Here is a 27,907-nt window from a genome sequence, read left to right as displayed (position 1 = left end):
TCTCGGAAAGCCTCTCAGCCAGCCAACCTCTCAGCACACCTCTAAGCCAGCCTCTCAGCCAGGCAGAAATGCAGCCAGCCATCCTCTCGGCCATCCTCTTGGCCAGCCTCCAAGACACCCCCTTGACCAGTATCTCAGCCAGCTAGCCTGCTTACCAGCCCTTCAGCAAGCCTCTCAGCAAACCAGCATCTCAGCAAGCCACTAAGCCAGCCTCTCAACAACGTGGTATCTGAGTTAGCCTCTCAGGCAGCCAACCTCTCAACCTCCCAACAAGCCTCTCAGCCAGCCAGCGTGTCAACAAACCTCTAACCCAGCCTCTCAGCCAGGCAGATTCTCAGTCACCATTCTCACTTCCATCCTCTCGGCTAACCACAAAGCCTGCACGCAGCCAGACTCCCCAGACAGCCTCTAAAACAACCTCTAAACAGCCTGATGTCCAGCCCCCCAGCCTGCCTCTTCACCAGCCTCCCATGCAGCCATCCTCTGGACCAACCTATCAGCCAGCCTTTCAACCAACCTCCCAGCGAGCCTCTTGAACAGTGAGCCAGCTGGCCCTTCAACCATCCTTCAAGTTGCCCTCTTGACTTGCCTCAGCCAGCTAGCCTGCTAGTCAGGCTCTTGAAAAGCCAGCAAGCCTCTCAGCAAGCCACTAAGCCAGGCTTTCAGCAAGGAGGTCTCAGAGCCAGCCTCTCAGACAGCCAGCCTCTCAAACAGCCTCCAAGCCAGCCTCTCATAAAGCCTCTAAGCCGGTCCCTCAGCCATGCAGATTCAGAGCCAGCCTCCCATCTGTCCTCTCACCCAGGCTTCCAGGTAGCCTCTCACCTGACTTTCCAACCAGCCTCTCGGCAAACCTCCCAGCTGGACTGTCGGTCAACCTCCCAGGTGTCCTCTAGGCCAGCATCCCGGCCCGGCATTGGCCGACCTCTTGGCCAGCCAACTAACCAACCAGCCAACTTCTTAGCAAGCTTCTCAGCCAGCCAGCCTCTCAACAAGATTCTAACCCAGCCTGTAAGCCAGGCAGCTTCTCAGCCAGTCAACCAGCTGGCCTCTCTGCTGGCCTCCCCAGCCAGTCTCAAATAGCCTCCCAGCCAGCCTCCTCTGGACCAGCCTTTCAGCCTACCTCTACGTTGGCAAGGCAGCCAGCCTCTCAACCAGCCTCTTAGCCATCTACTTGGCCAGTCACCCAGCAAGTCTCTTGGCCAGACTGCCAGCCTGCCAGCGTATCAGCTAGAAGACCTGTCATGCAGCCTCACAACCAGCCCCTCTACCAGACTCCCAGCAAGCCACACAGCCAGCCTTTAATACAGCTAGTCAGCCAGACTCTCAGCAAGCAAACCTCTCAGGCAGCCACCCTCAGCCAGCCTCTCTGCTACCTTCTCAGCCGGCCTCTGGTTGGCCAGCCTCCCAGGTGGCCCCTTGGCCAGTTCCCCAGTCAACCACCCTCCCATCCAGACTTTCTCCCAGGTTCTAAGCCAGTCATACTCTCAGCAAGCCTCTCAGCCTGGCAACCTCACAGCCAGGCTCTCAGCAAGCCATCCACTCAGCCTGCCACTCTGCCTGTCACCCAGCCAGCCATTTGGCCATGCAGCCAGTCTTTCATTTAGCCTTCCAGTCAACCTCTCGGCCAGCCAGACTGCCATCCTCTTGGTCAGAATCACAGCTGCCCTTTTTGTCAGCCTCTCGGCCAGCCAGCCTGCCAGCCGGCCTCTCAGCAAGCAAGCCTCTCAGGTAGCCTCTCAACTGACCTTTTGGGCAGCCAGCCTCTCAGCCAGGCTGTCTGACATCCTGCCTCTTAGCAAGCCTCTCAGCCAGCCAGCCTCTCAGTAAGCCTCTAACTCAGCCAGCCTTTGAAACAGTCATCTTCTCACCCAGCCTCTCAAACAGCCTCCCAGCCAGCCTCTCAGTCAATCTCTAAGTCAGCCTCTCAGCCAGGCAGCCTCTGAACAAGCCTCTCAGGCAGCCAGCCTCTCTCATCCAGGCAGATTCTCAGTCAGCCATTCTCTCAGCCAGTCGCTAGCCCATTCAGCCAGCCAGCCTGTCGCACAGCCTCCCATACAGCCCTCTAGGCCGTCCTCCCAGCCTGCCTCTTTGGAAGCCTCTGATGCAGCCATCCTCTGGACCAGCCTATCAGCCAGCTTCTCAGTTAGCAAGACTGCTAGCCTTTCAAGGAGTCTCCTGGCTGACCTCTCAGCCAAGCTTCCAGCCAGCTTCTCGACTGGCCTCCCAGTTGGCCTCTCAGCAAGCCTCCCAGCCATACCCTTGGGTGGCCTCTCAGCCAGTCAACCTGCCAGCCAGCATCTGAGCAAGGCTCTAAGCCAGCTAGCCTCTTAGCAAGCCTCTAAGCCAGCCTCTCAACCAGGCAGCTTCTGAGCCAGCCTCTCAGGCAACAAGCCTCTCAAACAGCCTCCAAGTCAGCCTCTCGGCCAGCCTCTCAAGTGTCCTCTTGGCTATCCAGGCAGCTGGCTTCTTGGCCAGCTTCCAAGACCCCCTTAACTGGCCTCTCAGCCAGCCAGCCTTCCAGCCAACCTGTCCATAAGCCTCTCAGCCAGTCACCCTCTCAGCCTGCCTCTAAGCCAGCCTCTCAACCAGTCAACCTCTGAGGCAGCCAGCCTCTCATACAACCTCTCAGCCAGCCTCTTGTCTGGCTCTTAAGCCAGACAGCCTCTCAGCCAGTCTCTCAGAGAGGTCTGAGCGCCAGCCTCTCAGACTTCCTCTCGACCAGCCTCCTAGCTGCCCCCTTAGCCAGCCTCTCATCCAGTCAGCCTGCCAGCTCTTATTGAAGGGCTGCAGGGTGTCTTGTCTGCACATGGCTTCCATTACCATTGAAGGAACATTTACTAGGAGAATAGCAATTGTTTAGAAGATCAGTTTTACTAGCCTTTAAAATAAGCACAATAGCACATTAAAAAATCCAAGAAATCAACACTTAAAACATTTGTGTTTTTGGACTCAGAATTAACATAATAACAAACAATCAGATTTGAGGGGAAAGAACTATTATCACAAATTAATAACTCATCCAATGCCTATTAATTAAGCAACTACTATATGCTCAAAATTGTTTTACATGATCTTTGTCCTCATGGATAAAGAGCACAAAAGTAAAAAACAAAAACAAAAACAAAAAACAAACAAAAAAACTTACTTTTGACCAAAAGCTCTGTTGACATCCTACTAAACAAACACAAACCTATTTAATTGTCATAATGTAAATGGCAGCTATTTTTATAATTCTTATGCTAAGAAATCATTTTCTTTCTGATTTTTTTTGTCAAACCCAGTATTCATAATGAAGTCCAGAACCATGAATTGTTTAAAATAATTTCTTCTTATTTAGGATTACGAGTATACCTCTACAGGAAGTCAGCATACTCACATCAAGGCTAGTATTCCAGAAGAAAATGGCAAATGCAATGATTCCCAGAAACACAAAAATACTGATAAGCATCTAAGGAAATAAAAAAAAAAGTCAGGCCCGGGATGAAAATGGTTAGGCAGAAAATTGATGACCTGGAATAATAACAGTTGAAATAATGAGGAGGGTCAATGATATTTACAATATTTCACTCACAAATAATTATCCTTAGAAACCTTCAGCCTCCTCCAAGAAGTAAGCAGACCCTCAGATATCACCAGGGGATTCCACTGTTTCAAGAAAGATTGGAAGTTCCCAGTCTCATGCTTCTTGCATGGCTGGTAGTCTTCTTAGGCTTTGGGAATGTGGTGTGTCTTTTTTCTTAGTCTAAAGCAGGGATGTCCAATCTTTTGGCTTCCTTGGGCTGTATTAGAAGAAGGAGAATTTTCTTCAACTTGGGCCACACATAAAATATACTGACACTATCAATAGCTGATGAGCTAAAAAAAAAAAAACACACAAAAACTCATAATGTTTTAAGAAAGTTTGCACATTTGTTTTGGGTTGCATTCAAAGCTGTCCTGGGCCACATGTGGCCTGTCACCTGTGGGTTAGACAAGCTAGGTGTAAAGTAATTATCTTTTCTTTAAAGTTATTTACTTATATTTACTCATTTACTTATATTTACTTATTTTTTAAATTGAATATGACATTGTATTTATTTGTCATGTATGATAAAAGAATCCCTCTGAATCACACTTCTTTCTTACATTACATGAATCTTTGCCATTTAAAGATCAGCGTAAGTAAAAAAAAATACAATAAAGAGATAATTTCATTGAGAAATAAGTATCAAATTTTAGTGTTTAAAAATAACCAAGGTAGAGATATAAAAATGGCATGAATAGTGGGGGATTTCTCTAAGATTCTTGATATTAATTCCATTAGACTTTTACATCAATTAAGACAAAGACTTCACCTGAGTAAGTTCCAACACCTTCTGATAACATTCCTACATTGATTCCTCGGATTTAACTGTATATTCTTGGAAAGATAGCCATTCAACTGGTTGAACTCAGAATATGCTGAGTCCAGAATGGAAAGGATTGAATTAGAGATCTGTGCAACAATGGGAATGATTTCAGAAACATTGTGTTGAGCAGAATAAGGCAGACACAAAAGAGTACCTATGGCATGGCATGCATCTATATATGCGAAATTCCAGCATAAGCAAAATTAACCTACCATGAGAAAGGGATTGCCTAGGAAGAGGGAGAGTTCACTTTCTGCAGTGACATAATAGTGTAGATCTTGAAAAGGGGGTGGGTTATGCTGGTGTATGTACTTTTCAAAGTTAGTAAACTTACACTTAAGATTCGCATATTTTCTTCTATGTCACTCTTCTTTAGAAGAAAATTTCGTAAAGAAATACTGAATTATAGTTAATGTTAGTCTTGCTAAACTATTCAGCAGGAAGTATGTTGATACCTCCAATTCAGTTGGAAATACATTTAAAATAAGATGGGCTGAGGGATGGGTAGAGGAATGGAAAGATGGGTAGATATGTGTTAAGTCATGTTCATTAAAATGAAATCAAAGCTGTATGTATGAGTATTTTTATAATAAAATGTTGGCAGTAATTGCCAAAAGTCACTTGTCTCATGTCAGTGAGCTTTCCTTCGAACAAGAGTTTGAAAATAATTATTATTCATGTTCTATATGTTTGAACAATTTGAGACAATCTATCAATTGGATCTTTTCCCTGTCAATTGATCATGGAGTTGCAAAAATGCAAGGATACACAGGGAAATCTTGCAGAGGTGCTGCTTTCTGGGTAACTGTTTTCAGGACAACGACCAAATGGGAAAAACAAGTCTCATATCTCTTTCCAAGCGAGAGGATTGACACACTGTCATATGTCCATACAAAGGCATTTTACTCAGCAATAAAAAAGAACAAAGTATTAATATTTAAAACAGTATGGATCAATGTGAAAATGATTCTGCTGACTTTATAGAATCTGGAACAAGAATGCCTGTCCTGTATGACTCCATGACGTGAAATGGCAGTTCACAGGGAGGATAGTAGGATGGAGGGAGAAGGACAGGCATATTAAAAAGGAGAGGAGAAAACTTTGAAGAGGAAGGAATGTGTTGAATCTGGAATGTGGTGATGCTTTAATTGCTGTATCCATATGTAAAAGTAATCAAATTGTATTCTTTAAAAAGATGCTATTTACTGTATGGGACTTTAGAACACTTAAACTGTAGGAAGGAAATATGAGACACAAACTCAATCCTCTCCCTTGGAAAGAGTTTCCATTTATCTGACAAAAACATTGCAAATATTTTTAAAAATAGTTACAGAACTTTACCTAGAAATTTTTAACTCAATTTAAAATGGAGGGAAGAAAATGCAAAGTTACAATGGTCAAGAAGTCAAGGTCTTCTTTTAAATATTTAGAAATTTGTATCACATTATTTGTAACATATCTAAAAATATGCCCACACTGTATGAAAGAATAAGAAAAATATAGGAAAAAAGTCTTAAAGTTATAGATGAAAATATTACATAAAGATATGTTTATATATACATAAAACTGAGAGTAGACAGCTGTTATATTAATAATACCTGGGTTATATTCCAACAAAATAATCACAGATTGTTGTTTAGCCCAAGTTTGTAAAAACATTAACTTTTGAAAATCAATGTTCACTTTGCTGTTGAAACAGGGCACTTCGTGTCAGATTTTCAAAGTCCATAAAGATTTGCATAACATGTGTTCTTTTTTTTTTTTTTGAGACGGAGTCTCGCTCTGTCGCCCAGGCTGGAGTGCAGTGGCCGGATCTCAGCTCACTGCAAGCTCCGCCTCCCGGGTTTACGCCATTCTCCTGCCTCAGCCTCCCAAGTAGCTGGGACTACAGGCGCCGCCACGTCGCCCGGCTAGTTTTTTGTATTTTTTAGTAGAGACAGGGTTTCACTGGGTTAACCAGGATGGTCTTGATCTCCTGACCTCGTGATCCGCCCATCTCAGCCTCCCAAAGTGCTGGGATTACAGGCTTGAGCCACCGCGCCCGGCCATGTGTTCTTAATTATGACTAAAACTGTGAGAATTGAAGTTAGTTAAAAATACAATACCAAGTAACCAATAACAACAGTTCACTTTCATATGTTAGAGCATTGTGCCTAAAGCAATCAGTAGCAACCTTGGAAATCCATATGGAAAGCAATAAAAACTTTTGGGAATGTGTGACCACCACCACAAAAGGCACATATATTATTTTACAAACACTAGGGTTTTACAAGTATTGGGGGAGAAAATACATTCAAAATGTAATTCAGACCAATCCACATACCTAGACAAAGTTTTGTGCAAACAAAACCTCTCTAAAAAATAGCATCTGAGCTCTGTAGCACCTTCGTCTTCAGCCTCACAGTGGAGGTGAGTGCAGCCTGGGCTCCTGGGAGGGACACACTCTTTCTGAGTAGCCTCTGTCTGAAAGGGATGAGGAGCTCTGGACACAATGGTTAAAGATGTGGATGAAATGCATGAGAAGGACAAAGGCCATCTTGTCATTAACCAGAAAAACCTCCCCCGTCTTGGGCACTCTTGTCACATCTGACAACTATCTGGATGCAGCTTATCAGTCATGGGATTCTACCTAGATGAGGTCCAAAGGGGCCAGGAAAGCTTAGGTTATGATAGTCGATGGCCATGAGCAAGGGTGAAGGTGGAAAATGCAATGAGGGAAATTTATAAAGTCTTCAGAGGTGAGGTAGGGAAAGAGTTTAACTGATCTATGAAAATGCAGCCAGGTAAAGGGAAAAAAATTCCAACAAAGATTATCAAGACATTTCCTCCTTCATAACCTCAAAAGAAACAACAAATTCTTCTTTGATTGGAGGTACTCATGTGAGGTGATTCTGCCTCAGTGCAGTGGTTGCTCCCCATCACTAGAGTTTTCCAGATCCTTCTCTAGGAATCTGGTGGATGCCGGTCGGAACAAATACTCTCATCTCTATAAGGTGCCCTCTCCTGAGGATAGCGGTGAGGCTTATAATGTGAGGGTGGAAACTTTCAAAGTAAAAACCTGTCATTTCTTTTTATTTGGACAATCATAGGACTTTAAGACTCTTTCTGCTTTGGGTAAATCAATGATCTACGCAAGATGCATTTTACAAAACAAAGGACAATAGAGTTCTCATTCACATCCTGGCCATGTCACTCCTCGTGACTCCCATATTGCACACATCCCAGCAGGATGCAACCCTTTCCTCTCCCATCTGATTGGCTTCTCAGGCTCCCTTCACTCTGATTGGACACAGACTCCCTGGAGGTAGCTCCCAAGAGGAGAACACATGGATGACTCAGAAGTTTCTAAAAAATCATCAAAGCAGATGACACAAAACTCAAATGACATTTCACTTTTTTGTTTTGTTTGAGACAAGGTCTCACCCTGTCACCCAGGCTGGAGTGGCGCAATCTTGGCTCACTGCAGCCTCTACCTCCTGGGTCCAAGAGATCTGCCCACCTGAGCCTGGGACTACAGGCTCGCCCCACCAGGCTAGATTAATTTTTTTTTTGAATCTTTTGTAGAGATGGGGTTTTGCTATGATGCTCAGGCTGGTCTTGAACTCCTGGACACAAGCAATCTGCCCACCTCGAACCCCACAAAGTACTGGGATTACAGGCTGTGTAGTTTTATGCCGCCTGACACAACCCAATGAAAAGGAAGAAACCCCGTGGGTCCAAACGTCTACTTACAAGGGTGAATTGATGGCTAGAAAACCCCTGCAAGAGGAGCCAAAACAGCAACCACCACACAGGTAAGTCCTGGTCCTCTCAGGGCACCCTGAGGTGGCCAGGACAGAGGTGGGAGTGGCTTAGGACTGGGGGAACGAAGGGGATAGGGATGGGAGTGGGATCGCAGTGGAGGAGGATGGGGAGGGCAGGGAAAAGGAGGGAAGGGAAGGGATGGCTGTTGGGCACCTGGAGGAGGAGGAAGATAAGGGGCTCTGGGAGAGGATCCGGTTCAAACTAAGTCCTCAAGCGCTGGTGGGAGATTCAGCTACAGGTCATAGAGAAAGGCCATCAGCTATCAGTGAAGCAGCAGGACACGTGGGGCAGGGGAGCGGGAGGCTCAGGAGCAGAACTGTGGTTTCTGCCAAACCTTCTCCTGTCTGGAAGCTACCTTAGCATACCCTGAGGCTTTATACTCCCTCTCCACAAATCCTTGGCCCAGTACTTGGGGCCTCACAGTGGGCAATCCACAAGAAGCCCATGTTCTTCCAAGGTCCCCTCCCCGACCTGATCCCCCCATCCTCAACCCAAGGACAGGTCCTCTCTGGAACCTTCGCAGTCTTTCTGATTCCTAGGTGCCAGACCACTCTGGCCCAGGGTAGGGTCCTGGGGGGCACACCTCTCTTTCTCTCTTGACTTCTAGATCTGCTAAGTGCCATGCAACACCGCCCTGTCTAAACATACCCACACAGGGTCCCAGGCTCAACCTTGTGCCCTGTCCCCACAGTCACCCAACCCTGGCCTCTCTGGCATTTCGGGGTCCAGGAACAGCCCTTCTGAAGGCCCGGAAAGGGGCACACACCCAGCCCTGGGTTTGGAACCTAGAACATACGCCCTTCCAAGAGAGCTTGGGAGGGCCAGGTCACATCTGGGTCTATTCTCTCCACTGGCTTAGGAGTGCCCTGTGGAGTGCCATCGCTGTGTGGTGGTCCTGTGGGCTGGGGTCTGGGAGTGTGTGCATGTCTGGATGTGTAAATCTGCATGTATGCACCTGTGTGTCTGAGTATCTGTGAGTATGTCCCCGTGTAGCTGTCTCTGGACAGCTCTGTTTTTCTCTATCTTTGTATATATTTGTGTGTCTTCCTGAATGAGTGTGTGTTGGTTGTGCAAATCTGTGTGTTTGTGACTGTGTAATGTGTCTCTGGGCATGTGTGCCCCTGCGAGAGTGTCTGTGTATGTCTGTGTTCTGTATCTGTGTGTATGTGTGTTGTTTGGTGTGTGTGTATGTGTGTGTGTGAATTCGCCTCTCCTTTGGATGTCCCTGATTGTGTCTGTATTTGTGTGTTTATGTTTCTCTTAATGTCTGTGTTCTGTGTCTGTTTCTCTGCCTGTAGGTCTGTGACTGTGTGTGTGTGTGTGTGTCTGTGTGTGTGCATGCACGAGTGTCCATTGTGTGTGGGATCTGCCCTGTGGGACCGTGTCTCATGGCCTTGTGTATCTGTGATCTCGTGTGTGTGTGTGTGTGTGTGTGTGTGTGTGTGTGTGTATAAGCCTGTCTGTGGGCCATACCCGTTTGTGCCCAAGTGAAGCTGGAGCGGTTCTGTGCCTTAGTGCCTCTGTGCTTGTGGTGTCTGTTTATTTCCCTGTGAGTTCCTGGGTTTGTGCACCTAAGAAATTGGCAGTCACAGAGGGCCCTCTGTGGGTGAGAAGGGGACGATATGTGCTCCTCTCATTCCCGGGCTGGGCCCTTTCTGTCCCTGCTCTTCCAAGTTTCTGGTGACCGGTGACCCCCTGGTAGTCCCCTCTTAGGCCCCAAGGAGAGATGGATAAAAGGGTCAGGTTATAGAATTCCAGGCCAGGGATGTGAGGAGGGTTCTAGATGCCTGGAGAGGGTAATATTCAAAGAAGGAAAATTGTCTGCGGTCAAGGGATTCTGGGTTGGAGGGACCCTGGGTCCTGGGAGGGTGAATGAGGAGGGTCCTCTGGGAAGGGCTGGGGGACAGAGCTCCTGGGTCACTGGGAAGGTCTGATATGTAGGTTCCTACTGGGGAAAGCTAGAGGCAGGGCTCCTAGGCCCATGGCAGGGCTACAGGAGTCCTGGATCCCTAGAGGTTGGGGCTCTCACTCACGCATGCCAGGTTTTGGTTGGGATGCATGTGCACATGGGCATTATTGGGGGACACAAAGGCAGAAGACCACTGGGTAGAAGCCCATTGGGTGGAAGACCACTGGGTGGAAGCCCATTGGGTGGGGCGGCAGAGGTGGTCTGGCAGGCAAGTGTAGTCCCCAAGCCAATGCTGACCAACCACCCTGGACATGCATCCTGCCCAGCCTTGCTGGGGCCTCACCCAGGCCACGGGCAGGTGCCTGAAGCCACATGGGCATCCCTCCTGGACCCGTGTGTCCTGGCTGTTGAAGGGTGCTTAGGGCTACCTTGAGATGCGGGTGCCAGGAGGAGGAATCTGGTCCCAAGATATCTCAGGTTGGAGATTAGGGAGAATTACAGAGGGAGGGCATTTAACATAAGTTAATTCCCAGAATAAATGCTCAACACAGGGTATTGTTGATATCAGTATTTTATTACTTGCAATCTGAGTGCTCACCTGGGAAATTCTAAAGATACAGAGGACTTGGAGGAAGCAGAGTAACTGAATTTAACTTGAAAGAACAAAAACATTGGAACTGTGGCACTCCTGATACTTTCCCAAATCAACACTCTCAATGCCCCACCCTCGTCTTCACCACAGCGGGGAGACTAGAGTGGCCAGGGATTTGCCTTAGGTGCACAGTGGGTTGTGAGTTCACTGCCGATTACATCTGACCCATCTCCTTTTTCTGAAGTTCTTTCCGTTTAATCTTGCCAGTGATGGTTTTTGGCAAATCTGGGACAAACTCCACCTGGTTGAGGATGAAGCAAATCCACAGTGACTCAGTCCTGCTGCCATTTCCCACCAATTCTCCACTCTCCTCCCCTGTCCCTCCGCAGTCTCCCATGCAGGCTGACACCATATGGTGGCCTTAATGGAGTCCCCAAGTATTTCAGGTTCTCCCCCTGACCCCTAGAAGGTGGGTGTAGCCATGGGATTTGCTTTGACCCAGGAGATGTGAGTGGAAGTGAAGCATATAACCTTGAGGCAAAAGAGTTGGGAGCCATCGAGACTGACCACCCTCTCCTTCATCTCTTAGAGCAGCTGGCAGGTCCCACATGGAGGCTGCTCCTTTATTCTGGTGGCAGAATGAGGGGATATAGAGCACAGGGGCCAGGAGAGCCATGGAGGACATGAGGCATGAGCAGAAAAAGAGCCTTCAGTGTTGTAAACCTTCATTGTTTGGGGCTGTTTGTTACCTACAGTGATACCTAACCCGTCCTAGCAGGGAACTCTTCAGGGGCACCAGATCCCTTCCATCTGCCCTCACTCACCTTCCTTGGGTACTTGTATGGGGCGGTCACTGACTTGACATGATCCTGCAGTTCCTTGGTCAACTGATCCTTGTCATGAGACAGGAACTGTGGGGTCAGGACAATAAAGGCCTTCACCACCTGCAGAATGAAGGCATGGGCTCACAGTGAGTGCCAACCTACTCCATAGCTTAAAAAGTCAATGTTTATTGAATGAGCGGTAAAACAAGGTGACATCGAACCCTACAGTGGTTTTTGGAAAAGGAGAGGACCAGGTGTAAATCCCTGTACTTCCAATTCCCACTCCATGCCTTGAAAAGTTATTTGACCTCTCCTTAACCTCAGTCTCCTTTTCTGTGAAATGGGGACAATAAAGGCTCCATTCGTCATTTGGTTTCTTTAAAGCTTCCAGGAGATAATACATATAAAACATCCAGCTAGTTTACATTTATTACTCCTGTCATCAATATTTTCATCATCATTTTTACTGTTATTATATATGTAATTCTGCGCCAGAAACCCAATGGGCATTTCATAATTACTGGCAATTTATTATTTTTATATTAGCAGCATTATCCATATTTTATTGCACAAGGCCTCACATATAGAAGGTGATCAATACTTTTTTTTGGAGATGGAGTTTCATTCTTGTTGCCCAGACTGGAGTGCAATGGTGCGATCTTGGCTCGCTGCAACCTTGGCCTCCCAGGTTCAAGCGATTCTCCTGCCTCAGTCTCCCAAGTAGCTGGGACTACAGGTGCCCACCCTCAGTTCCGCCCACCCACCCCCACCACGGCTGGCTAAGTTTTTGGTATTTTTAGTATTAATTAGTATTAGAGACGGAGTTTCACCATGTTGGCCAGCCTGGTCTTGAACTTCTGACCTCAGGTGATCGGTCCACCTCGGCCTCCCAAAATGTTGGGATTACAGTCATGAGCCACCGTGCCTGGCCTAATAACACTTTTCAATATACAAATACATGTATGTTCTGGAGCCACATTGCTGAGATGCCATTCTGCCTCCACCCCTTACTAGCTGCGTGATGTGGACAGGTTACTTAACCTCCTTCTGCTTCTCTTTCCTCATCTGTAAAAAGCGTAAGTGTTCTTAGATTACTACATTGTGTGAGAGTTAAGTGATTTGGTATATATAAGTGCTCATTAAATAGTATCTAGCAGCCTTTTATTCAGAGCCACAGAGAGTCCACAGTGCCTCCTGGTGACCATACCATGTAAGTGCACATGCACACTATGCCCTTCCACCAAGCCTGCACAGATAAAGCCTGGATGTTTCCCCTGCACCTGCTTTCCTAGTGCCCACGCTCAGACATGATGATCTCTGTGTTCTCCTCACCTCTCCTCGAATCGGGTCTGGGCTGCTCACCACGGCTGACTCCGCCACCGCCGGGTGCTCAGTCAAAGCGCTCTCAACCTCTGCGGGCCCGATGCGATACCTGGAGGATGAAGGGTTCTGAGGCAGATGCCGGGGCTGGGGTGAACCAAATCCCCAGATCTCCTGCTTTGGAGTCGCAGCTTCCTTTGGCACAGAGGGTGGAGGTCATAGGAAGCCAGAGACCCCTGACTTGTCTGTGTCATGGGCCCAAAGTGTAAAGACCTGGACATTATAGGCTGAGAAATACAAGACTCTGGTGCTCCCGGCTTCTTGCCTCACTGCCTGTATTGATGGAGGAGGGAGAATGTTTTGTCTCCTCCTGGCTTGGCCCAAGCAGCTTCCTCCCAGTACGAAATCTCTTGGAAGCCTCAAACCTGGTATTAAACATTCATGCAAATTCTGCATACTATTTCCCATTGTATCAGCAGGATTTTCGTCTTTTATTATATATATTTAAGGCTTATAACATGATGTTTTGATGTACATATACATAGTAACGTGATTAAAACACTGAAGCACACTAGCATATCCATCATCTCACATAATTGCCTTCTTTTTTTCTTTTGTGGTAAGAGCATTTAAACTCTACTCTCTGTGCAAATTTCCAGTACATCATGTTTTAGAAATTAAAAAAAAAAAAAAAAAATCCCATCCAGGCTGGGTGTGGTGGCTCACACCTGTAAATTTGGCGCTGTGGGAGGCTGAAACAGGAGGATCACTTGAGGTCAGGAGTTCGAGACCAGCCTGGCCAAGATGGTGAAACCCCACCTCTACTAAAAGTATAAAAATTAGCTGGACCTGCTCGCTTGAAGCCAGGAGGCAGAGGTTGCAGTGAGCCAAGATCAGGCCACTGCACTCCAGCCTGGGTGACAGTGTGAGACGCTGTCTCGAAAAAAGAAAAGAAAAAAAATCCCATCAATTTCTTTAAAATATCCAAGAAAAAATGTTACCGTAGTGTAATGTGCCTTTTTAAAAATCATGTAGGGGTTAGGAACAGGGGCTCAGAGCCAGACTACCTCAGTTCAAATCTGGATTGCATCCTGTGCTTTCTTTGAGTCTTTAGGCAAATTTTCTCGCTGGTCAGTGACCCACTTTCCTCATTAGTAAAACAGGGATAATACTCACATCTCCCATCCAGCGTTGAGAGGTGGGTTATATAAAGCATTAAGGACAGTGTTTTCACATAGTAAGTACTCCAGGTTAGCTAAATAGTTATAATGAATAATATATTTCTACTAATAAATAATTTTTTAATAATAGATTTATTAATCTATTCCCAATAGATTTATTATGCTCATAGATTAATAACAAATATATTCATAATAATAATAATGAACAATAACTAAAGGTTAGCTATTATTATTACTACGTTTGCCCTGTGACATTTGGTGCTGCATTAGAGGGGCACAAACATGAAATAGGCTCCCTGAACCTATGGAGACCAAGATAGTCTCCCTTCTCAATTCCATTCCCTACACCCCACTTTAAATTGCAATATCTTATTATGGCTCCTCATCCAGACCCTCTTGAATTTCATTTTGCAATCAGGACACCATAGACACGGCTCTATTCAGATTTAGGCTGAGGGTCCCATCACCAATGCAAGAAAAAATGTCTGGGTAAGCAAGATTCCATGAGGCACGTGACAGCAACAACAGCCAGCCCAGTGTCAACCACACCTACCCAGAGGCATTAATGATGTCATCACTCCTCCCCAGGAAACAAATGTAGCCCTCTTCATCCATCATTCCTGCATCTCCAGTGTTGAAGAAGTCCCCACATTCCACTTCAGCTGTCTTCTCTGGGTTACCCTGCAAAAAGAAGAGAGCTCCTTTGTTGAAGGCAGTGAATTTGGAGGTGATGAGTCACAACTTCGGGTTCCAATCTGGGTTTGACTTCTGCCTCTGTTTCTTCTTGGCACCTGGGCAAGTTTTGCCATCTCTCTGAGTCTATTTTCATTACACGTAGTGCATGGTGCATGCCACTGCTCTATGAGTGGTTGTGATTAAACCACTTTCAATGACAATGTTTAAAAATATCAATTTGGCCTGGCGCGGTGGCTCACGCCTGTAATCCCAACACTTTGGGAGGCCGAGGTGGGTGGATCATAAGGTCAGGAGTTCAAAGCCAGACTGGCCAACATAGTGAAACCCCATCTCTACTAAAAATACAAAAATCAGCCGGGTATGGTGGCGCATGCCTGTAATCCCAGCTACTCAGGAGGCTGAGGCAGGAGAATCACTTGAACCCGGGAGGTGGAGGTTGCAGTAAGCCAAGATCGCACCACTGCAATCCAGCTTGGGCAACACAGTGAGACTTCATCTCTCTCTCTCTCTCTCTCTCTCTCCATATATATATAGTGTGACACTGCACTAGAATAAAATTTCCATTATAGTGTGAACCTTGTTTACTGCTATAAGCTCAGCATTCACAGAGTCTGGACAGATGAGAGGGGTCAATAAACATTTGCTGAGTGAATTTTCCTCCCTAAATACTATCTCATTTGATCCTCACAGAAAGCCTATGGGTCTAGTATGTTTTTAAGTTAACTTTTCGTTTTAAGATAAATGTGGACTGGCATATAGTTATAAAAAATAATATGGATGGATGCTCTGTACTCGTCACTAGTTTTCCGCAGTGGTACCATCTTACAAAACTATAGATGAGTATCTCAGGCAGAATACTGACCTTGATACAATCCACCAGCCTTCAGATCTCCCATTTCGCTTGTGTGTGTGTGTATTTAGTTTTATGCAGCTTTATCGCATATGTAGGACTGTGCCTTCCCCACCTCATCAGGAAGGTCTCTGATGTTGCTCTTTTAAAACCATATCCACCTCCCTCTCATTCCCTCTTCCTCTCCTCTCCACGTCCCTGACCCTTTGCTAACAACTAATTTGTTCTCCATTTTTATAATTTTGTTGTTTCAAGCATGTTATATAAATAGACTCATATAGCATATAACTGTTTGGGCCGGTTTTTTTTTTTTTCTCAGCATAATTCCCTAGAGATTCATCCAAGTTGTGTGCACAGGTGGTTTGACCCTTTTTATTGCTGAACAGTATATTCCATGTTATGGATGTAGCTCAGTTTTTGTTTAACCATTTACCTGCTGAAAGGCATCTGGGTTGTTGTCTTCAGGTTTTGATGATTTTGAGTAAAGCTGCTATGTACATTTACATACCTGTTTTTGTGTGAAGCTTGCACTTTCTTTGTAGCCCATTTTAAATAAGAAAAAAACCTAGGCTTGAGGGAGGCACCTTTGCCTGCTCAAAGTCACTCAGCTGCTCACTGAGAGGGTTGATATTTGAATTTAATTCTTGCTTCATGACCGATTCACTTGATCCCTAAGCAATACCTCTTGTGGAACATGAAATGATCTTAAGAGCTACCTGAAAAAAACATTTTAAAAACAACAAATTACATCCCTTTTTGGATTCACTTCTGATTGTTCTGAGTATATCAAGTTGATTCTTACTTTAGTGCTGATACGCTTTGAACTCTCTGGAAGTCTCAAGAGGAAGACATGCTTCAGAATCAGAGCTTTCAATGAGAATTGGATTTAGGTAGACTATGAGAAAATTGTTTTTTTTTTTAAGTGTATAGTTATGGTTATAAATGCCTTCTGTTTATGACAAGTAATACTGTTTTCCACTTGTGATATTAGATCAATGTGAGTGCCTTTGTGGACTGAGCTGAGAGGTACAAGGTGACATCAACAACATAAATGGAAGACAGAACCGTACAGGAGTAGAGGTTTTTTTAAATGCAATTGAAGTTAAGCAGGTGTTAATTCAAATTAGATTTTTACAACCTTAGGATGTTGTATGTAATATAGTAATCATAAAGAAAATATCTATAGAATATAAACAAAAGAAAATCAGAAGGGAAAAAAATGTGTCACTACAAAAAGGAAACTAAACGTAAAAGAAGGCAGTTATAAAGGAAATGAGGGCCAGAAACTATTAAGCCACACAGAAGACAAATAGCAAAATGGTAGAAGTCCTTCCTTATCAGTAATTACTTTAAATGTAAGTGGAGTAAACTTTCCAATCCAGAGGAAGGAACTGGCTAAATGGATAATAAAACACGATCCAAATATACACTATCTACAAGAGACTCATTTTAGATTTAAAGACACGAATTCCACTGGGTGCGGTGGCTCAAGCCTGTAATCCCAGCACTTTGGGGGGCCGAGATGGGCGGATCACGAGGTCAGGAGATCGAGACCATCCTGGCTAACACTGTGAAACCCTGTCTCTACTAAAAAAAATACAAAAAACTAGCCGGGCGAGGTGACGGGCGCCTGTAGTCCCAGCTACTCGGGAGGCTGAGGCAGGAGAATGGCGTGAACCCGGGAGGTGGAGCTTGCAGTGAGCCCAGATCGCACCACTGTACTCCAGCCTGGGCGACAGAGCGAGACTCCGTCTCAAAAAAAAAAAAAAAAAAAAAAAAAAAGACTTGTACCTTGAAAACTACAAAACGTTACTACAGAAAATTAAAGAACAGATAAGCAAACGAAAAGACATATGATACCCATTTATTGGAGACTTAATATTAAGATGTCAATACTGCCTAAAGCTATCTACAGATTCAACACAATTCCTATCAAAATCCCAATGGCTTTTTTTGTTGTTGTTGCAGAACTAGAAATACCTATCCTAAAATGCATAGAGAATCTCAAAGGACCCCAAACAGTCAAAACAATCTTTAAAAAGGTGAATAAAGGCCAGGTGTGGTGACTCACATCTATAATTCCAGCACTTTGGGAAGCCTAAGGCAGGTGAATCACTGGAGGCCAGGAGTTCAAGACCAGCCTGGGCAATATGGAGAAACCTATCTCTACTAAAAATACAAAATTAGCCAGTCTGATAATCTGGTCTCAAAAAAATAAGTAAATAAAAAATTTTAAAAAAGGATAATAAAGTTGGAAAACTCACACTGATCTCAAAACTTACTATAAAACTACAGTAATAAAAACTGTGTAGTATTGGCATAAAGATAGACAGACCATTGCAATAGAATAGAGAGTCCTGAAAGAAAATTTCCCATATATCGTCAATTGATTTAAGTATACGTGCCAAAACCAGTCCATGGAGAAAAGTCAGTCGTCAACAAATAGTGTTGGGAAACTTCAATGTCCACTTGCAAAATAATGAAGCTACCTTACAACACATACGAAAGTTAACTCAAAATGGATAAAAAATTTTCTGGTGGGAATGTAAAATGGTGGAGCCATTGTGAAAGTGGTTTGGTAATTTTTTTCAAAAAGTTCAACATAGAATTACCATGGAACCCAGCAATTCCACGTCTAGGTCTATACTCCCAAGAAATGGAAGAAGGAACTTGAATAGATACTTAATAGCGTTCATAGCAGCAATACTCTCAATAAACAAAATATGGAAATAACCAAAATGCCCATTAGGAGACGACTGGGTACACAAAATGTATTGTATACATGCAGTGGACTTTTATTCAGACTTATAGGGGAATGATATTTTGTTACATGCTAAGACATAGATGAAACTTGAAAACATTATGCTAAGTGAAATAAGCCAGACGCAAAAGGGCAAATGATGTATAATTTCACTTATATGAGGAACCTAAAATAGGCAAATTCATATATTTTAAAAAGTAGGTTAGAGGTTATCACATACTGGAGACTGGGGCAGTGAGATGTTGTTTATTGAGCAGAATTTCTGTTTAGGATGGTAAATATTTTCTGGAGATGGGTAATTGTGATGGCTGTACAACACTGTGACTTTATTTGATACTACTGAATTATACACTCAAAAATGGTGAAAAGAGTAATTTTATGTTATATTTTACATAAATAAAATATAAAGTAAAAAATAAAGTATCTGTTCAAGTTCCTGCTTCCACTTCTTGGGAATATATAGCCTTAGAAATGGAATTGCTGGGTCTCATGGTAATTCTGTAATACTTTTACATAAATAACAAGGGATAAAAACCCAAAGAAGTCTCAATGGAGGAACCCTAACATTTCATGGTCATGTAGGTGTGGTATATGTTAGGACACCTTTGGAAAATAAAATATGTCATGCTCAATCAAAAAAAAAAAAAAAAACATTAGCTGGGTGCAATAGCTCATGCTTGTAATCCCAGAACTTTGGGAGGCTGAGGCAGGGGGTTTACTTGTGCCCAGGAGTTTGAAACTAGTCTGGGCAACATAGTGAGACCTTATCTCTACAAAAAATCAAAAAATTAACTGGACATGGTGGTACCTGCCCGTGGTCCCAGCTAATTGGGAGGCTGAGCTGGGAATATCACTTGAGTTCAGGAGGTCCAGGCTACAGTGAACTTTAATCACGCTCCTGCACTCCAGCTCGGGTGACAGAGCAAGACCTTGTTTTTTTTTTTTTTTTTCCTCTAAATATTGCTTTGGATTATCCCCATTTCAGTTCAACCATAATCTCTGGTTGGATCCAAGTACTACTATTTTAAAAAATCTCCTGGAATTATTGTAATAAGCAGATATATATCTGTGGTTCTCAAAGTTGCCTAGACATTGTATAATATATATGTGTTACCCCATGTTTAATCTTTCTTTCTTTCTTTCTTTCTCTTTCTTTCTTTCTTTTCTTTCTTTCTTTCTTTCTTTCTTTCTTTCTTTCTTTCTTTCTTTCTTTCTTTCTTTCTTTCTCTCTCTTTCTCTCTTTCTCTCTTTCTTTCTTTCTGGTGTCTAGCTCTGTCGCTCAGGCTGGAGTGCAGTCGTGCAATCTTGACTCACTGCAACCTCTGCCTCCCAGGTTCAAGTGATTTTCCTGCCTCAGCCTCCCAAGTAACTGGGAGTACAGGTGCATGCCACCATGCCTAGCTAATCTTTTGTATTTTTAGTAGAGATGGGGTTTCACTGTGTCACCCAGGCTGGTCTCGAACTCCTGACCTTGTGATCCACCTGCCTAGGCCTCCCAAAGTGCTGGCATTATAGCGTGAGCCATCCCGCCTGGTCTAATTTTTCTTTTATCCAACCTTTAAGTTGTGCTGCTGAGAATCAAGGCTAATTAAGGCCTGTATGTTCCCCTTTGGTCAACAGCATCAAAAAGGAACCATCGCTGCCTTGAAACTGCAGTGTGAGGATGGCAGTGACACCAGGACAGCTGCCAGTGAAGTGTCTTTGGAGAAAGGAGATGAAGTCTGAAATCAATTTCAGGGTCTGGTCATCCTTCCATGGCCAATATTGGAAGCTAAGATTTCCCTCTTTGTGGCCATTCCTATCCTGGGAGGGCCATTACTTATTTGATCAGGAGTTTCAGCAGGTTTCCTTATAATCCATCTCAGTTTTCTATAATCTCTGGGTTACTAATTTTTTAAAATTCTAAACCTACTATGTATTTGATGTGCAGAGAAAGTGCGATGCTTTTTATCTACAGCTTTTCTCTCTGTAAAATTGGATAATAGAGTTCCCTGGAGACTCAGCAAGGATAAGTGATTTGTTTACACCATGTTGTTGGTAAGTGAGATGATATTATTTGAATCCAGTCAAAGCCTATATTCTCGACTACAGTAGATCATTGGAACGCAAGTCTGATGGTTCTGAAGCCAGTCTTCATTCTACCCCGTCAGCCCAAAAGTCCCAGGTGGGTTAGGACAGGAAAGGATGGGGAAATGCACTGTGAGCTTCAAGTTGAATGAAAACTCATTCATTTCATTGAGTTGGAGCAAATAAAAGAAGACTTGAAGAAGCCTCAGGATGCAGAGTTCCCTGTCAGGATCCTTGGGGTCATGATGGTGGCAGATGGGGGGTCATTACCTCATAGCCCATGAAGAGGGTTACAGGCCTGGCAGGTTTGATTCTGATGCCAATGTTTCCTTCTGTGTTGGGTGGCAGGATGTTGCCCTTGTCATCAATGACCTGTAGCAAGAGGCCTGTGAATCGTACCCTGCAGGAGGCCCCAGCCCTTCTGTCCCACCCAAGCACTGTCTGGCTTACGCATGGAACACCAGTGTGGATAAAATAATGGAAGAAACATCAGAAAATGGAATAAAACTGTCAAAAGCCTTTCAAATAAGCAAATGTGAAACTCAAACCCGGGGTCTATGTTTCATGGGTTAGTAGATGTCACCAATGTGTCTTCAAGTTGGAAAACACTGATCAAGAAAAATGAAAAGCACCAGTTGCTAGAGAGGGCTGCCAGTGCAGCTTCTAGGTATTCTTTCCTCCCCACTGTGTGTGATGCCCTCGCTGCTAGGGTGAGTGCTGTTCATGCCCACAATAATGCAGTTTTCAACTGAGACCTCCATAGGAAACTGAAGGGAAAAATGAGAAGACAGGAGGAAGGATGACTGGGGCAGAGAAGTGTGGCTGGTGTTGTCACCTGGTGTCAAATTGTCCAACCCCCACTGAGCCCTAACTGCTCCCTGCCAATGCCCTTAGAACCAGACCTGGACGTCGTAGGGTGGACTGGCCTTCCCCAGGAAACCTGGCTTGATCTTCATTTCCCGGAGGGTGGCACAAACCATTCCCTGTTCACAAAAGAAAGAAGATTGGGGTTGATCAGAGAGGTCAGGCTGATCACAAAGCAGCCAGAATCATACACAGCACCCCCTGCTCAGAGATGTAGTATTCCGCTCAACGGACGCTGCACAAAGAGCCCTTGTAGGGAAGCTGGAAGGCCTGGGTCTAGGCTCAAGGTGTTGACCCAACTCTATTCCACAGTCATTTTCTGCAACCAGTGTGGTCTGGCTCTGTACTAAGTGCAGAGTCTACAGAATCCAATGGGGAAGCAAAGAAAGAAGAAACAGGGTATTCCCCTGGCTGTGGGCATATAATGTGGGGCATGCCCACCATTGAACAGGCATGTGTCAGTTTGCTATGGGAAGGGCACTAGTCTATGTAACAAACATTTACGTGGGGCTGTTAAGTAGTGATAGGGATTCTGCCACAACTTCTTGACTGATCCTGATGCCAAATTTTCCTTCTGTGCTGGGTGGCAGGATGTTGCCTTTGTCGTCCATGACCTGTAGGAAGAGGCCTGTGAATTTCACCCTGCAGGATGCCTCAGTGTGTGTGGAGGTTGTCTGGATTGCTTGTGCTGTTCTCTCTGTTAGCACTGCCCTATCTTCATCTGTCTTCCTGATGAACTTGATTCCTCCTTTATTGTTCTCATAAATATATTTATTTCTATAGCTGCATGCTTTATGTTCAGACCAATGAGGGTTTGAATCTTGACTCCACCACACACTAACTGCATGCGCATTAATCCCTCTTGATCTCCTCCATCAAAGGGCAATAATAATAACACTTACCTCCCAGAGTGCTTGTAAGCATATGGAAAATTCTGCATAATACAAGGCACACATCATGTGTTCAATGAATGATGACTACTGGCTATTACTCAAGCTCCAAGAGGAGTCAAGGGAAAGATTCTCTTTCTGAAGCATTTCTCCCATACTTCCATTGCAGCCCACAGGGCATTATAATTATTTTTGCTTGTCTGTTTCCTTCAGTAGATAATGAGCATCCCAAGAATAGAGATTGCCCTATTCATCCCTGAGCTTCCAACATCTGGAACAATACCCATCAAAAATAGCAAGGACCACAGCAGCTGCAATGTGAGCATATACTACAGGTTAGACACCAGCCAGAGCATTATATACTTCTTTTTATTTACCTTATCACAATCTGTTAAGATTGGCACTATAATTTCCATTTAAAGGTGGGGAAGCTGAGGTGAGAAAGCATACCTAGTATCCCGATGGTCTTAAAGCTATGGCCGTGCGCGGTGGCTCAAGCCTGTAATCCCAGCACTTTGGGAGGCCGAGACGGGCGGATCACGAGGTCAGGTGATGGAGACCATCCTGGCTAACACGGTGAAACCCGTCTCTACTAAAAAATACAAAAAACTAGCTGGGCGAGGTGGCGGGCGCCTGTGGTCCCAGCTACTCGGGAGGCTGAGGCAGGAGAATGGCATAAACCCGGGAGGCGGGGCTTGCAGTGAGCTGAGATCCGGCCACTGCACTCCAGCTGGGCAACAGAGCGAGACTCCATCTCAAAAAAAAAAAAAAGCTATAATTGGCAGAGCTGAGACTTGGACCCAAGTCTGTGCTCCTGGGATAGGAAGATCTTTGCCCACTGCCACATCACTGCTCACAGTGTAGGCATGTGAAAAACGTTGCACACATGAGTGAACAGATGTGAAAGTGTTTTGAGAAATTAAGTACCATCTAGTGCTGCAAATATTGGAATCATGGATGTTGTGTGTTGTCTTGGCCCACCATCCTCCTTGTCCAAATATGACCTGTGAGCCATTCAAACATAGGCCCAAAGTGTCACCATTTTTCAGGTCTGGAAGCAGACAAATTAACTGAATTGCTATTATATTTTTTTGCAAAATAATGTCAGTTGAGTATGTGAGTTGGCACTAAAATAATAATTTTGCACAGGGCCTGGGATAGCAGTCATCCTCTATGTGCTAGAGGGATAATGGAGGCAGAGGGGGAAAGTGGCTCTGTCCAACATTGGAAATGGATTGCAAATGGATTGCAAGAGATGCTCACCCACGCTGTAACTGATGAGGTCCTTGAACTTCCAGACATGCATAATACTCTAAATGTCCCACCCACCTGGCAGCTCAGTGATACTCTGGAATGACACTGTTTGTGTGTATATGTGTTTGGTATATACAGAAAGTATCTGCTCCCTTATCCACCCTGCTAGTATTCCACAGTCAAACGTGTGAGTTGTCTTCCTAAACACCAAGCAATGAACTTTTGGAGCCAGCTTCCACTTGCCTTTGCAGCCCTAGGGAGGGTTAGTGGAGCTGACAGTACTTGCTGGAGGAGGTGGTCTCCATGTTGCTAGAGAGAGTCTCCTATCCCACCCACCTTCTGGGGCTCCTTTGAGCTGATGACCACAGGGACAGTATTAAAACAGCCTTAGACCCCTTTTTAAGGTTTTGTCCAAGAATTGTCAGCACATTGGTCCCGTGGTAAGATGATGAGTTATACATTTTCTTTCTGCAGATAGATTTGGGACAAATTAGCCTAGAACTCTAGAGCCTCCGATTGGCACCAAACAATGCTGTGCATGCAATGGGGCTGTGTCCCGCACATGTGGCATAATTCAGCACATCTGCTGGGCTCAGTTGCTGAGCATATCATGACTATCCAGAAGGGACCTGTCCACTTTGAAAGGAAAATGAATCCCAGGACCCCAAAATCACTAAGCCAAAGGGAAAACTCAAGTTGGGAACTGCATCAGTTGAAACTGCCTCCCATTTTATTCCTAAATAAGAGCTAAAAAGATAAAAAAACAAAACAAAACCATATGCCTCCCCTGCAATTTTCCCACTAAGAAATTCCTTGTGGGCCCCAAAGATCATTACTGTAAAACAGTTCTGTTAAATTTCACCCTGACATTGATAGCTCATCTTCACAGGTATAGGACAAAGAACAGAACTCAAAATCATCCCTCTGCTCTCCTGAGACAAATGTGTACCCAATTGCTTTCTCTGACTTACGTTTATCTTATGTAAAAGTGCAGATTCACTGATCTAGATGAATGCACAAGTGACTTTTCCTCTACCCTTCTCTCACATGTAAACAGCTGATCAAAGACTCACAAGAATGCAACCATTTGCCTTGTATCTACCCACACCTTTAAAAAATTTCTTCCTTTTCCTCCAAATCTGCCCTTTCCCCTTTAAATATTGAAACCCTCAAAATCATCTTTGGAGAAAGGCACAAACCTGTTTCCCAGGCACGTGTCCTTAACCTTAGCAAAATAAACTTTTAAATTAATTGAGACCTGTCTCAGATACTTCCTGGTTTGCACCACCTACCGTTTCTGACTGCCCATAGATGTCGTAGAGCGGAAGGCCTGTCCGTCTTTTCCACTCCTCCTGATCCTTGGGCCACAGGACCTCCCCAGCAGTACAGCAGTGCTCCAGGGCAGGGAACCTGATACTTAGAGGAAGACAAGGTGCCAGGCATTGGTGAGCCACCCCGGCTCTGTGCATTCAGAGCTCTTAGATCTATCACCCAGATCATTCATCCTTCTAGTTCCTCACTTTCTTATTTGCCTTTTGGTCATTTTACAGATGACCATCGCCAAATGGACGTCACTCACTTCCTGCAGTCCCTGTGAACTATTCTGGCAGAAGGTGGTTGGGTGGTGGTGAGGCTATTGTGTTCAATTGGGAATGTTTGGGTTAAATTTGAATATTAATGTAACAAGGGAGAACTGTGTGTTTATCAGAACTCATCTTGGGGAAGCATTCTGTATAGCTAAGAAGGAAATTTTTATAATCATAATGGGGTAAAGGATGAGATCTTAAGGACATGCTAGGGTGATAATAGAACCATACATTCTTTTATGGAGCCTACACTGTGCTAACTAAAGGGCTTTTGTATTTCTGAATGGGGAATGCATGTTAGGGGTTGGAAATGAATTGCTCAGGACATCAGAGCAGATTGAGCTGAGTGTAGGGAAAGAGACAGAGAGAAGTGTTACAGAGAACAGCCCTGACAGAAGAAATTTCAGAAAAAAGAGAAAAGGCTGATGTGAACAGAAAAAATTAAAATATTTTACCCCAAAATATATTTCTTTGACATATTTTGAAATGGCTGCCACTTGGCTAGCAAATAGAGGTGCCCTGGCAAAACCATCTTTTATGGAGGAAAATGTACATCTGTAGAGAATATCTATTAATGCAGCAATGCCCTGCCCTCTTTCTGTTGGGAAAAAGCTGAGTGTTGGGAAGAAAGCAGAGGCAGGACTTGCATGTCTGACATAATGTCCTCTGGAATGTGTCTAGACTTGCTGGCTCCTTGCTTCTAGCCTTCCTAGGCTCCTAGATTGATTGTATTCCCATTATCTCAAGTAGCAGAGCATGTTCCTTATAAATTCTAAACCATCACAACTGTAGATCATGCACCTGCCCTTTGACCTCCACATTCTCACCACCTGTTTCTTTGTTGGATTACCAATAAATAGCATGGGCTCCCAGGGCTTGGGGCCTTCACAGCCTCCACAGTCACAATGGCCCCCTGGTCCCACTTTACTTCTCAAACTGTCTTTTTCTCAGTCCTTTGACACTGTCAGACTTCATTGCCCCCACAACCTGGTGTTGGGCCTGATCACCCCAACATTCCTGGCTGCCCAACATGGGGCAATGAAGACCCTGGTGAAGGAACGCTAGAGCACGTGAAATAGGAGGACACATCGTCAAAGGACACCCAAGGACATCTAAAAGAAACTCGGCAGGAAAGCTGAGCGCTCAGAAGAACCAGTGTAACAATGGGACAAAGTGAAAGCAGACGTTCTGCTTATTTAAATTTCTCAAGGCATTTATTACAAAGAGGGGGAGTGAAAGTCAGTACTCAGAATTTGTTATCACTCTTTAGTGCACGAAAGCAGTTTTGCCCATGGTTCCCAGAACGAGGGATTATGGAGTTGGATGAATGGGAGAGAATTGGCAGAGATTTTTTAAAAGTATATAAAGACGGAGCAAAAATTCCAGTCTTGGTTTAGTCATTGTGGGCGCTAATAAAAGCAGCTCTCGAATCATTTCAAACAGATGATGAGGCAGATTCAGATGAGGAAGAGGAGGACAAGTGTAAAATCTAACTTCAGATTCTGAATGTGAGGAACAGGAAATGGAGGAAATTAAAGAAAAGAAAGGGAAACTGAAAAAAGTATGTTTTACCAGCCCATCAGCTCCACCTGCTGAATTAAGTGAAGAGCCACCTCCTCTCTCTCCTCTTAATGGGTGAGAAGATGAAGTAGCTACAAAACTTACTGCTCCTGTAGTTGCAACATTAAAACCTGGAGCAATTGGTGGTTCTATACAAAATTCTATTCAAAAGGCTAGAGCCAAGGGGAGACCTTGAAGCATGGCAATTTCCTATAACTACAATCCAGCAGGGAGGACAGAATATAGCTAATTGGACCACCTTTCCTTTTAAGATGTTCTCCTCTCCAATTTCTACCCAGCTTATCCCCCCTGCAATACAATCTCCAAGCCTTGGATCCTTGTCCAGGGCCTTAGAATTGATAACCCAGTACTTTAACAACTGGAACTGGGTCTATGACAACATAACAAATCAGGATGAAAACGAATTAAGTAAGTTAAAGGGAGGCACATATTCCTATAGTGGAAATGGGGATATCCTTCCACTGTGTTTCCAAAATCCACCTACAAAGGAGAGAAAGAGAAAGAGATATATGAGTAATTACAGAAAAAGCAGTGTACCTTATTCCTTTAAAACCAGGATAAATTTAAAACCTATAATTGATAATTGAAGGTCTTCTCTGTGACCCTATAACACTACAATACTACCTTGTTGTCAGTGTAAACAAGGGTGTAGTCCAAAAGCACATGACTTTGAGAGTTCTGCTCATGGCCCCAGGGTCAACCAACCTGTTGTTGGAACCCCGGAGCTGAATAGCTTTCCTCTCTGTCGACACTTGGCTCAGCCCAGAAGTACAGGAAAAGTGGAAGGTGGTTCCAGGCAAACCAATGCTCCCAACTCCGAAGAATTGGGGGTTGTTAGAGAGCCCTTTCCCAGAAAGCCTGACACCTGTGTCTTTAGTCTGGCAGCCACGCCAGTTGCTTTTAACTGGCTGGCAGGTGCCTGGTATTTAGCCCCCAAATTCTAAAGAAATATAGGACAGAATAGCAAGCAAAAGGGGTTCAATGGTGCTCACCACTTGGCGATAGGTGAGCACCTATCGTAGTATCATAGTCACCAAAATGTGTCTGGAATTTATTCCTTCCAGTGGGTTCTTGGTCTTGCTGACCTCAAGAATGAAGCCGCGGACCCTCACAGTGAGTGTTACAGCTCTTAAAGATGGTGTGTCTGGAGTTTGTTCCTTCAGATGTTCAGATGTGTCCAGAGTTTCTTCCTTCCAGTGGCTTTGTGGTCTTGCTGACTTCAGGAGTGAGGCTGCAGACCTTTATAGTGAGTGTTACAGCTCTTAAAGGTGGTGCATCTGGAGTTGTTTGTTCCTCCTGGTGTGTTCGTGGTCTCACTGACTTCAGGAATGAAGCCACAG

At 44.5% G+C, this 27,907-nt stretch overlaps 1 protein-coding gene across 1 annotated transcript in view; it reads right to left on the bottom strand.

The window, feature by feature from the left end:
* Positions 1 to 10,658: 10,658 nt before the first annotated feature.
* ACSM1 (acyl-CoA synthetase medium chain family member 1) overlaps positions 10,659 to 27,907 on the bottom strand; it is a 57,098-nt gene continuing 39,849 nt past the window's right edge. Inside the window, exons 8-14 of the mRNA XM_023225057.1 lie at positions 24,693 to 24,816; positions 21,295 to 21,375; positions 20,663 to 20,764; positions 14,572 to 14,699; positions 12,850 to 12,949; positions 11,518 to 11,637; positions 10,659 to 10,994 (exon numbers count right to left, since the gene is read on the bottom strand). Of these exons, the coding sequence (XP_023080825.1) occupies positions 10,908 to 10,994; positions 11,518 to 11,637; positions 12,850 to 12,949; positions 14,572 to 14,699; positions 20,663 to 20,764; positions 21,295 to 21,375; positions 24,693 to 24,816 (742 nt within the window). The 3' untranslated portion in view covers positions 10,659 to 10,907. The remainder of the gene's footprint in view (positions 10,995 to 11,517; positions 11,638 to 12,849; positions 12,950 to 14,571; positions 14,700 to 20,662; positions 20,765 to 21,294; positions 21,376 to 24,692; positions 24,817 to 27,907) is intronic.

Source organism: Piliocolobus tephrosceles, chromosome 17, assembly GCF_002776525.5.
Source record: "Piliocolobus tephrosceles isolate RC106 chromosome 17, ASM277652v3, whole genome shotgun sequence".
Lineage (NCBI taxonomy): Eukaryota > Metazoa > Chordata > Mammalia > Primates > Cercopithecidae > Piliocolobus > Piliocolobus tephrosceles.
This window is presented reverse-complemented; position numbering and strand designations above follow the sequence as displayed.